Source organism: Phocoena phocoena, chromosome 2, assembly GCF_963924675.1.
Source record: "Phocoena phocoena chromosome 2, mPhoPho1.1, whole genome shotgun sequence".
NCBI classification, from domain to species: domain Eukaryota; kingdom Metazoa; phylum Chordata; class Mammalia; order Artiodactyla; family Phocoenidae; genus Phocoena; species Phocoena phocoena.
The window spans coordinates 85,703,795-85,715,834 of record NC_089220.1 but is presented as its reverse complement, the minus strand read 5'-3'; the positions used below and the strand labels follow the sequence as shown (position 1 = coordinate 85,715,834).

The 12,040-nt window shown below is 37.4% G+C and overlaps 1 protein-coding gene across 1 annotated transcript in view; it reads right to left on the bottom strand.

Moving 5' to 3' along the window:
• STARD9 (StAR related lipid transfer domain containing 9) overlaps positions 1-12,040 on the bottom strand; it is a 126,243-nt gene that overhangs the window by 45,042 nt on the left and 69,161 nt on the right. Inside the window, 4 exon segments of the mRNA XM_065871712.1 lie at positions 344-441; positions 1,512-1,579; positions 4,494-4,566; positions 5,996-6,065. Coding sequence (XP_065727784.1) covers positions 344-441; positions 1,512-1,579; positions 4,494-4,566; positions 5,996-6,065 — 309 coding nt within the window.

Below are 12,040 nucleotides of genomic sequence, written 5' to 3'. Positions count from 1 at the left end.
GGTTGGAGAAGGTAGACTTAGCATCACACTTCCTAATCCCTTTCTGCATATGACTGGATGCTTTAAGTGTGGGCCCTGAATTAGACTCTGGACTCAAGAGATGGAATATTTAAGCCAAACAATTTTGTAGTCTCCCTTCTTTTTGGAATGAGAGTGGTAGGATGATGGTCACATTGTGTTCAAAAACTACAAATATCAATTTTTCATGCCCAAAGCCAGAAGGTAAACTTTATCAGAAAGAACCTTTTTAGTATCTACTCCATTTTGACAAAATGAAAACATATTGAGTTATTTTTCAAAGTCTCCCCTCCCACTCTGATAATCCAGGCTACCGTCAAAATACCTAAGGTGGAGATGACAATCCCCAGAGTCACAAGAGACTTGTTGATATTGGCTCCTTCAGTAATCCGGTCCTTACAGTAACTGGGATCTGCTCTTTCACTAAAACACAGTGGATGAAAAGAGAAACGAAAGTGAACAAGAAGACACTATCCTTATAATGCTGTTGAAAAACACTATCCATTATGTTGCATTTTGTGTAAAAGATCCACGTAATAAATTCCTTAGAATTCAGTTCCAGAAAAAATCTTACCATCATGTAACAAACTGGCATTCTTCTGCTTCTCAGGCAATAAAAATCAAACAATTCATTACATTTGGCTGCCAGAGCATTTTGAGTTAATACTTATTCACAGTAATGATACCAACATAGTTTTCTGGTATATACAATTCCCCTTTTGTTTTAATTTCACATATTAATGGCTTTATGCTGTGTCATTAATGGTTTCAAATTCCTTATTTAAGTAAATGTGAAATATTAAAAATTCACACTTCCAGTTGGCTGATACAATTTCTCCAGAAAGCACTTAAGCTTTTAAGGGAGTGGTGTACCATATTAATTATTTAGCAGTTTTAAAATAAGAAAATACCCCTTATTTCATGTTACACTTTTTTCTGACCACATTATTCCTGAAAGTTTCTTCTTTCTGGATATGTAAATGAGTACAATTCATATTTCCTTTTAATACTTAAAAGGCAGTATCTTCTCCCCAATGCCACAGTATTTTTTAAAGCTTTTTTTTTTTTTTTTTTAAGAAATGTGTAGAACTGAATAAAATCAATATTAGGTCAAAGGAAAAAAGCACGCTAACTCAGTCCCCTCTACTTAGAGCACTGGTTTTCAATCTTGGCTATACACTGCCAGCACTCCCTCTGACTCCACTAATAATCTGATTTATTTGATCTGAGTTTCAACCTAGGCATTGGGAGCTCTAAAAGGTCCAGGTGATTTTAATGGGCAGCTAAGATTGAGAACCCCTAACATAAAATTTTTTAGCCCTCGGAAAACTACAGTTTCTTAACCTAGCATTCAAACAATTTGTTTCTTCTGTAATTTTCTCAGGATGACTGAAATGTGTAAAAGGTGGGGAAAAGTTTATTCCCCGTAAAATGAGCAAGAACAAGGTCATTGTCAGGGGAGTAATTCCACTTGGCTTTGAGATCCTAATTACCTGCCTGCTAGGTCCACAAGGTTGATCTTGCTAGCAATTTCAGTGGGGAGGTGGTTCTCCGGGATTGCCTAAAGGGAGAAAAGATATTTAAAGCTTGTCACTTGGAACAATATGTTGTTTTTTTCCCATGACACCCTCCTAACCAAGGTGATATTCGGATTTTTAGCCCACTCACTCAAGAAATCTGTATTCTAATGTGTTCTGAACCAGATGAGCTCTCAATATCTGACAATCAGTAAGCCCTGAGTCCTGCCATCATTAAAAATGTGAGCAAAACTTCCATAGGGTAGGTGGGCAACCCCCCACAAAGTCTCCTTAGCACGGTTTACCGGGTAAATGCTCAACTCTTCTCCAGGAGGCTCTGACCCCAGTAGAGATCCATAGCAGGTTTGGAGGGGTGGATGATGGGGCTTTGTCTCTTGTTAACCTGAGTCACAGCTTGTTAACTTGCTGGGCAGGACTCTGCCTCTCTCTGTTCTATCCAGAGGCATCCAGCCCTCAAGAGCAAAACAATCTTTCCTTTTTTTAAAACAATTCAATAGGGGGTTTTTGTTGTTGTTGCTTCATTTTAATGTTGTGCATCCATCACTAAAATCCAGTTTTAAAATATTTCCAATAACTCCCCAAATTCCGAGTCTGTTTGCAATCAATCTCCATTGCCGTCTCCAGCCCTAGGTCACCACTCAATTTTCTATCTCTATAGATTTGTCTTCTCAGGATATTTCACACAGATGAGTCATACAATGTCTGGCTTCTTTCACTGTGCGTAATTATTTTGAGATTCATCCAGGTTGAGGCATGTGTCAAAAGTTCAATTTTATTGCTGAGTAGTATTCCAGTCTATGAATGTACCATGGTTTATCTATTCACCTCTTTTTTTTTTTTTTTTTTTTTTTTTGTGGTATGCAGGCCTCTCACTGTTGTGGCCTCTCCGGTTGCGGAGCACAGGCTCCGGACGCACAGGCTCAGAGGCCATGGCTCACAGGCCCAGCCACTCCGCAGCATGTGAGATCTTCCCGGAACGGGGCACGAACCCGCGTCCCCTGCATCGGCAGGTGGACCCTCAACCACTGTGTCACCAGGGAAGCCCTCTATTCAACTCTTGATGGACATTTGGGTTGTTTCCAGCTTTGAGCAATTACAAATAAAGCTGCTATGAATATCTGTGTACAAGTCTTTGTATGGACATATGACTTCTTTTCTCTTGGGAAAATACCTAGTGCAATGGCTGAATCATATGGTAGGTATATGTTTAATTTTAAAGAAACTATTAAATTCTTTTTCAAAGTTGTTGTACCAGTAGTATAGTGTATGAGAACTCCAGCTCCTACAATCTTGCCAATATTTAGTATAATAATTCTTTTTAATTTTAGCTATTTTAAAAGTTGAGTAGTGATAGTTCATTTGGTGTTAACTTGCATTCCTCTAATAATTAATGATGTTTGCATCTTTTCAAGTGCTTAATTGCCATCTGTATATTTTCTCTAGTTAAGTATCAGTTCAAAATTTCTAACCATTTTTTTGAGTTGTTTTATTATTGAGTTTAGAGAGTTCTGTATATATTCTGGATACAAGTCTTTTATCCGACATATGTTTTACAAATAAATTCTCCCTGTGGCTTTTCTTTTTATTCTCTTAATAGTGTCTTTTGAAGAGCAGTAGTTTTAAATTTTGACCAATTCCAAATTTCAATTTGTTCTTTTGTTCAATTTGTGTTTTTAGTGCCATATCTAAAAAAACTTTGCCTAATCCAAGGTCACAAATGTTCTCCCATGTTATTTTCTATGAGTTTAATTGTTTTAGGTTTCACATTAGTGCCTACAACCCAGTTTGAGTTAATTTTTGAATAAAGTGTACACTAAAGACTTTCAACAAATTTGGCAATTGTTTTTGGCCATTATTTTTCAATTTTTTCTTATGCCTATTTTCTCTTCTTTCTTTCTGGGATTCCCATTACACTTATGTTGACATACCTGATGTCCCACAGGTCTGTGCAGCTCTGTTCATTTTCCTTCAGTTACTCTTCTTCAAATTGGATGATTTCTATTTGTCTATCTTCAACTTCACTAATTCTTCTGCCATCTCAAATCAGCGCTTGAGTCCCATTAGTGATTTTTTCATTTCTGTTATTGTACATTTCCAGAATTCCCCCTTTTACAATAATTTCTATCATTTTAGTGAAATTCCCTAGAGTCATTATCATCATGTTTTCCTTTAATTCTTTAAAACATGGTTTCCTTCAGCTCTTGGAACATATTTATATTAGTTGCTTGGAAGTCTTTGTATGCTGAATCCAACATGTGGAGCCCTTACAGTTGCTTTTTTTTTTTAAATTAATTAATTTATTTTTGGCTGCTTTGGATCTTTGCTGCTGCACGCAGGCTTTCTCTAGTTGTAGTAAGCAGGGACTACTCCTCATTGTGGTGCGCAGGCTTCTCATTGCAGTGGCTTCTCTTGTTGCGGAGCACGGGCTCTAGGCAGGCGGGCTTCAGTAGTTGTGGCACACAGGCTCAGTAGTTGTGGCTCACGGACTCTAGAGTGCAGGCTCAGTAGTTGTGGCACATGGGCTTAGTTGTTCTGTGGCATGTAGGATCTTCCCAGACCAGGGCTCGAACCCATGTCCCCTGCATTAGCAGGCGGATTCTTAACCACTGAGCCACCAGGGAAGTCCCTACTTTTTAATTTTAATGTTTATTTTCATTTTAAATGCCCAGACTGATCATATAGATATTAAAGTACTTTGAAATGTTAAAAGTAAAATGTAGGTCAAAGATATTTTGATTAGTCTTTATGAAATGCCTCTACACTTTCTGAGTATGTAGCTTAGTAGACTGTGTGTAGGTCCTACTTATAATGTTAGGTCATATCAGAGGACCTATAAAGGGAAAGGCAGGAAGAAAGAAAAAGAAATAGGAAGACAGGAAATCAGTCAAAAGGGACAATGAAAGGAAGAAATCTAAGAAAATATAAGTGGTAACCAACCTGCGTATAGTAGATAGTGAAGATGGCATGGGATCTGCTGCTGGCCTCATGAACATGGGTTGCTGCTGTGATTCTGTGTATATAAGGGAAGAAAATTAGGACAAGGATTGTTTATGCATGGTGATCTTTAAGGATCCATGGGGAACACAAGAGATGTTAGTGCTGAGGTTCACAAGTGAGGATCATGAAACACACGTTATTTAGTCTGTTATTGTTAGGAGAGTGGCCCCAAGAGGGCAGGAGCAGTGCTCTAGGTCCTGATATCTGAGAATAAAAGCGAGTGTAGCTTCATATTAAACCACAATTAGAACTTTTTTTAAGCAATAGAAGTTAAAAATCAGAGTTGAAAGCGTGATACTAAAGAGTCATCAACCTGTAAGAATATCCCTAAAACAGACCCATTTAAGTAAGACAAATGGATGTAGAGAGCTTGCTGGAGAAGAAGGCTCAAAGACAGAGAAAGTAAGTCATGATTAAACACAGAATATTAATCTTATAGTGCCAGAAAGGGCTAAAATGAGATCTTGAATTACATGAACATCATGCTTAAGCCAGGTAGAATTCATAGGCTCCCTGAAAGATTCATTCCAATCTTGACCCTTAAAGTCAAAGGAGTCTTCCCTTCATCTAAATCTAAGTCAATCTTGCCTCAGTTTAAGACCAACTCATTGACTTCTGTTCTCAGAGGAGTTACAGAATTGAAGAAAAGAGTCAAAACCTAGAGGCTGATTTATTCAAGGATAAGAAGGACAAGGTGAGGCCTGACACTTAAAGATCAAGGAGCTCAGGGTACCCTGAAGACATGAAGCAAGTGTCTCCAGAATAGTTCCATGAAAGCCAAGGAATAGAATGTGAAATTTAAATTTCTTCCTTTATGTTCAATTAACTCAGACGTGTTATTAATAGGGTACGTAGAAGACTCTAAATTCCCCCAATTTTTTTTCAGGTAAAAAAGGCTATTTTGGGGGTGTAAAATAACATTCTGGGTATTTCATAGTAACTAAAAATAGAGTATTATCACAATTTACAATAGGTTTCAGGAGAGTCAATAGTATTTCATAGCAGATTCAAAACAGTCTTTTTTTGAGTAACCTTTACAGTACGCAAAACTAGAAGAACAATGGTTTTCTGAAACATTTTAAACTATATATAAACTATATTCAAGTATATCACCTCTATCAAGGAGAGGACAGTGCAGGCAAGAATCTGTTCTTTGATGAAAAACAGCAGAAGTCGTGTATTATAAGACAAAGCATAGAGTAATATTCTGGGCTTACTGCCTAATATTATTATACCCAAAACAAACTCCAGCTTCACCACTAGTGAGAAGAGCACTAAATCTCAGCCACTGCCCCCTACACTGGGTACACTTCTGTTCTGAGAAAGGCCTGCTGATTGTGGATGTGGGGAGCTGCAGAGAGAATATACACTGTGAAGGGGGATGAGAACACAGGAAATAAGAATGAGACTGAAAGAATGACAAGGACAAACAAACCTGTTACCTGTTTGCTATTCCCTCCTCCAAGAGCTGAATTACTTGCTTATAGCTGGTAACTACGTGTTGAGATAAACCTATCCAATTTGCAAGGAGGAAAAAAGAAATTAAAATTTTTTGGCAAAGTTTAACCTTTTCCTGTAGGTAATTAAATTTATCATCCTATTTCATATCAGTTGACAGACAAGAATGAGGGAACAACTTAATTCAGATAATAAATTAAGTCAACAAATATTTATTGGAAGCCTACTGTCAGGCATTGTGACAGTCTCTCTGGGAACATAGGTCTCTGCCCACACAGACATTATAGTCTAGAATTCATGTAGCGGTTATGCTAACAACAATGAAAAGAATAGCAATAATAATTCCTTACAATTTTGCTATATAGGTTATAAGAAAAGTTCTCATAAATTACCTCATTTGGCCCTCACAAAATTCCTGAGGCAGACAAGGGCTACGTGCCCCACAAAATGGCGGACTCGGTTTGACATACAAACCATATAGTACACATGTCCTTATCCTCCCACAGTTTACAATCATGAGAAATTTTATGATACAAAATAATATGGCCAAGTGCCACAGGACTAGAAAGATAATAAATGCTGAGGAGATCAGAGGAGTGGTCAGGGAAAGCTCCATGGAGGAAGTGAGACTTGAATTTAGCCACTGGAGAATGGGCAGGCTTTAGATAGGTAAAGAGAGCTTAAGGGCATGAAAGTAAATCTTTATGGCTGGTTCCCCACCAAGTCAAAAAAGGCCTTCACAACTGTGCTAGAGAATCTCTGTATTAGAGATTCAGGAACCAAAGTAAATTTATGGGCTCATAGCCGAATACATTTACACTAAAAATTAGCAAAGTAACTTGAACACTGACTGGATTTTTTTACATTAAGGAATTATTACTATTATTTAGATGTGATAATAGTTTTGGGTATGATTTTTAAAAAAGATATTCCTTATCTTTTAGGGCTACATACTAAAATATTTATAGATGAATTGTTGTGACATCTGGAATTTGCCTCAGAATAATATAGAATGTGGACAGGAATGTGGACAGGGCAGAATTTGCCAAGGGTTATTGGGTTACTGTGAACATGGGGGTACATTATACTAGTCTATTTTTGTTCAAAATTCTCTATAATAAAAAGAATTTTAAAAATTTAACCAAGGATAGGGACTTTCCTGGTGGTTCAGTGGGTAAGATTCTGTGCGCGTTTGATCCTTGGTCAGGGAACTAGATCCCACATGCATACCGCAACCAAGAGTTCGTATGCCGCAACTAAGAAGTCTGCATGTCACAACTAAGAAGTCCACATGCCGCAACTAAAAGATCCTGCATGCCTCAACAAAGATCCTGTGTGCTGCAACTAAGACCCGGCGCAGCCAAAAAAAAATAAAAATAAAAAAATAACCAAGGATAGAGACCTTCTGCTTTCTGTAATGGCAAATTACATAATATAAACCAACCCTTCTGCTAAAGACTATTAGAAACAGCTGGACAAAATATAAAAGATATCAGTGTGAAGGCACAGAGGGATGATGAGACAGTGAAAAATTTCCAGGCTATATACTGGGGGAGGATGGAAGTCCAGAGAGATAAGGCCGGCATTTGGGGACGCTTCTCCTCTGAGAGCATTTGCCAAACCTTGAGGAGAAGTGGCTGACAGCAGTTCTCTTGACAAACTCACAGGTCTAGGGAGACACAGACTGCAGTCCACAGCCCACCTGGAGTGGGCCCTATGGTACCCCACCTCTTTGGGTTGGAAACCCAAAGGGTTAAAACACAGGAATAAGGTTGAATTAGAAGTAAATAGCCTCTGAAGAGATTACAGCTCAGCTTTGAACATTCTCAGTCCTTAAATTGGACTGATGTGATTCTGAATCACTAATGTGTGCAGGAACCTGGCACAAATAAATAAAAGTCTTCTGTACTGGCAGATATCACTGTTCTAGACTTACAAATGACTTCTATAAGCAATTTGGCAAATACTGTCTGGCACAAAATTATAACAAACCAGACACATAAGTAGACCTGACAACATAAATGAAAACCAGCAAAAATAATAGGGAATAGAAAGAGACCTAAGAAAGATCCAGATACTGGAGTTACAGTAACTTTAAAGTAACTGTGCTTACTATTTTCAAGGGGCTAAAGACAAGATTATAAAATCTCAGAGAAAATTGGAAACTATAATAAAAAGATCAAATGTAGATTTGGGAAGTAAGAACTACTGTGAGTGAAAAAAAGAACTCAGTATCTAAGTTTAACAGCAGGTTAGACATAGCTTAAAAAACAATTAGTGAGGGCTTCCCTGGTGGTGAAGTGGTTAAGAACCTGCCTGCCAACGCAGGGGACACAGGCTCGAGCACTGGTCCGGGAAGATCCCACATGCCGTGGAGCAACTAAGCCCATGTGCCACAACTACTGAGCCTGCGCTCTAGAGCCTGCGAGCTAGAACTACTGAGCCCACGTGCCACAACTACTGAAGCCCGCACACTTAGAGCCCGTGCTCCGCAACAAGAGAAGCCACTGCAACAAGAAGCCCGCACACGGCAACCAAGAGTAGCACCCACTCGCTGCAACTAGAGAAAGCCCATGCGCAGCAACGAAGACCCAATGCAGTCAAAAATAAATAAATAAAATAAATAAATTTATAAAAAAGTAAAAAAAACAATTAGTGAACAGGAACATATGTCAGAAACATACAACCAAAATAAAGCACAGAGAGCCAAAAGATACAAAGCATTATATAAGAGAGGTTAAGATCATAAAGTATATATAACACACCTGTAATTGGAGCTCCAAAAGGAGAGAGTGGGGTAAAAGCAATGTTAGAAGTAATGGCTTAGAAATGTCTGCAAAAAAAGATATAAAACCACAGATTCAGGAAGCCTGACACAATTAAAAAAAAAAAATCTATCCCTCGGCACTTCATGCTAAACTGTTAAAAGCCAAAGACAAAGAGAAAAACCTTAAAGGAATTATTAAGATAACATCTCAACAGAAACAATGGAAGGCAGAAGTCAGTGGAATAATTTTTAATTGCTGAAAGAAAATAACCACCAACTTAAAATTCTACACTTAGTGAACTTCTCCTTTAAGAATAAACAAGAAATAAAGTTATTTTCAATCAACTGAAAACCAAGACAATTTGTAAACAGCAGACCCACACTAGAGGAAATACTAAAGATTATTTTTTAGCTGAAGGAAAATACCAGACAGAAGGTAGGAGATTTAAAAAAAAGTTTAGACCACAATATTAGACTTTGATAAGTCAATGACCCATGCTGTAATCTCTACAATGACTACTAAAATAATAATAAGACAATGTGTAAACAGTAAGCTAAAAGAGGAGAAATATGGGATAATTTTAAAAATTAACCAACTCAAAAATCATGAAAGTAGAGAAAAAGGAACATAAAACAATGTAAAGAGAAAACACAATGTAACAGAATTAAACCCAAATAAAATTAATAATTATATTAATAAACAGACCAAAATATGCTTGAAGTATGCTCAAATTACAAGACCAAAATTGTGATGCTAGATAAAACAAAGCAAAAGCCAAATATTTTATTTAAAAAAAAAAAAACACATCTAAAACATATGGCTATAGAAAGGGAGAAAGTATAAAAAAGATTAAAATGCCAACACTAACCAAAAGAAAGCTACAGTAGTTATAGTAATTCCTGACAAAGTATAGAGTAGACGTCACGGCAAAGCATTATTAGAGATAAAGAGGGATCCTTCAAAACAATAGAAGCATTCATCAAGAAGATTTAATAATTCTAATTTTGTATGCACATAATAATAAAGTCTCAAAATATATAAAACAAAAATTGCTGGGATTAAAAGGAGAAAAAGACATTCATAGTCATAACAGGAAATTTTAACTAGCCTTTCTTATTATCTCATAAAACAAGCAAAAAAAAAATCAATAGGGTTATAGAAGATTTAAGCAACGCAAATAACAAACTTGACAAATAGTATTATATAAATGCTATACCCAACTACTGCATAATTATTTTTAAGAACACATGGAAAATTTACAAAACTTAGCCATATGCTAGGCCACAAACCAAATTGTTATACATATATATATTTTAAATGAAATCAAATAGAGAGTGTTCTTTGAATGCCATTCTATTAAACTAGATACCTATAATAAAATAGAACTATAAAATCTCCAAATATTTGAAAATTAAGAAATGCAATTCTAAATAACCCATGGGTCAAAAAAGAAATCATTATGAAAATTACATACAATTTTAAACTAAACAATGATAAAAATACTACACATTAAAATGTGTGCAGTGCAGCTAAAGTTATATTTACAGAAAAATTTATAGCTGTAAATAAATATATTAGGAAAGAAAAAAGGATGAAAATCGACAAGCTAAGCATCTACTTACAAAGGTTAAAAAATCAGCAAATTAGACTCAAGGAAAGGATGAATAAAATAACAAAAATATGAACAAAAATTAATAAATACAAAATAAACTTACAGTAGAGGGAAGCCACAAAACCAAAAGTTGATTTTTTGAAAAGACAAATAAAATTAATAAGTCCTTAAATTGAACAAGAAAAAAGAGACAAGGGATAGATAACCAGTTAGGGATGAAAAAAGAGATCCTACATTGAAAGAGTCATCTTACACATAAAGCGTAAGAGGATATTACTCTTTATGCAGATACATGTCTTACATTTAGAGGAAGTGGATATTTTAGAAAAATACAATTTACCAAAATTTGGTGCAATAAAAAATAGAATATTTGAAAGAAATCAAATCTATAATCTTAAACCTTCTCATCAAAAAATCCTCCAGACTCAGAAGGCTTTGCCAGCAAATTCCACCAAATATTTAAGGAGGAATAACCCCAATCTTACAAGAAGTCTTTCAGAAAATAGAAAGAGGCAGCATCTCTCAACTCATTTTAGGAAACAAACATAACCTTTACACTTAACCCTGATGAAGGAAAATGGAGAATCAGAGAAGGATAAAGAAGAGAAGAGGAGGAGGAAGAAAAACAGGACAAGGAAGATGATGATTAGAGGAGAATTTCACTCTTGAACATACATGCAACAACTCCCAACAAAACACTGGAAATCCAAATTCCGCAATATATACAAAGGAAAATATATCACAGGTAACTTGGGTCTATGCTAGGAATGCAAGACTGCTATAGCATTCAAAAATCAGTGTAATTCACCTTATTAACAGGAGAAAGGACACAAATCATACAATATAGACAAGCATATATAAAGCAAATATTAAAAAAAAATTCAGGGACTTCCCTGGTGGTCCAGTGGTTAAGAATCCGCCTTCCAATGCAGGGGATGGGGGTTCAATCCCTGGTCAGGGAACTAAGATCCCACATGCCGCGGGGCAACTAAGTCTGTGTGCTGCAACTACTGAGCCCACGTGCCACAACTAGAGAGCCTGCATGCTGCAACTACAGAGCCCACATGCCACAGCTACAGAGCCCACGTGCTCTGGAGCCCACGTGCCACAACTAGAGAGAAGCCCATGTACCACAACAAAGAGCCCAGCTGCTGCAACGGAAGATCCTGCATGCCACAACTAAGACCTGACGCAGCCAAAATAAATAAATAAGTATTTTTTAAAAATTCAATAGCTGTTTATGTTTTTTAAAAAAATTCCTAGAACCCCTTCCATTTCCATTTCGTGAACAATTTAGTCCTAAAGTCCTTACGTGGAGCAGAGCAAGGCAGGCAACCACGTCAGGGTGAAGAGCCTGAGAAGAATAAGGAGGGCGTCCCCGCAGAGGGGAGGCCTGGCGTGAGAGTGGGGTGAGGAGGGGACGACACGGGTGGCAGCCCAGCACAGAAAGTCAGAGCCTGGCGGGCTGAGCAGAGCGTCCCCACGGAGGCAGCCCAGTGCAGGGCATGGGAGCCCGGGGAAGGTGAGCAGGCTACCCATGTGTGGGGGCAGCCTGCCGTGAGAAGTCAGAGGCCCAACAAGGAGAGAAAGGCATCCCCACAGAGGGATTGGCAGCGGAACAAGATTTCTAAGTTGGTGTGAGGAGGTGG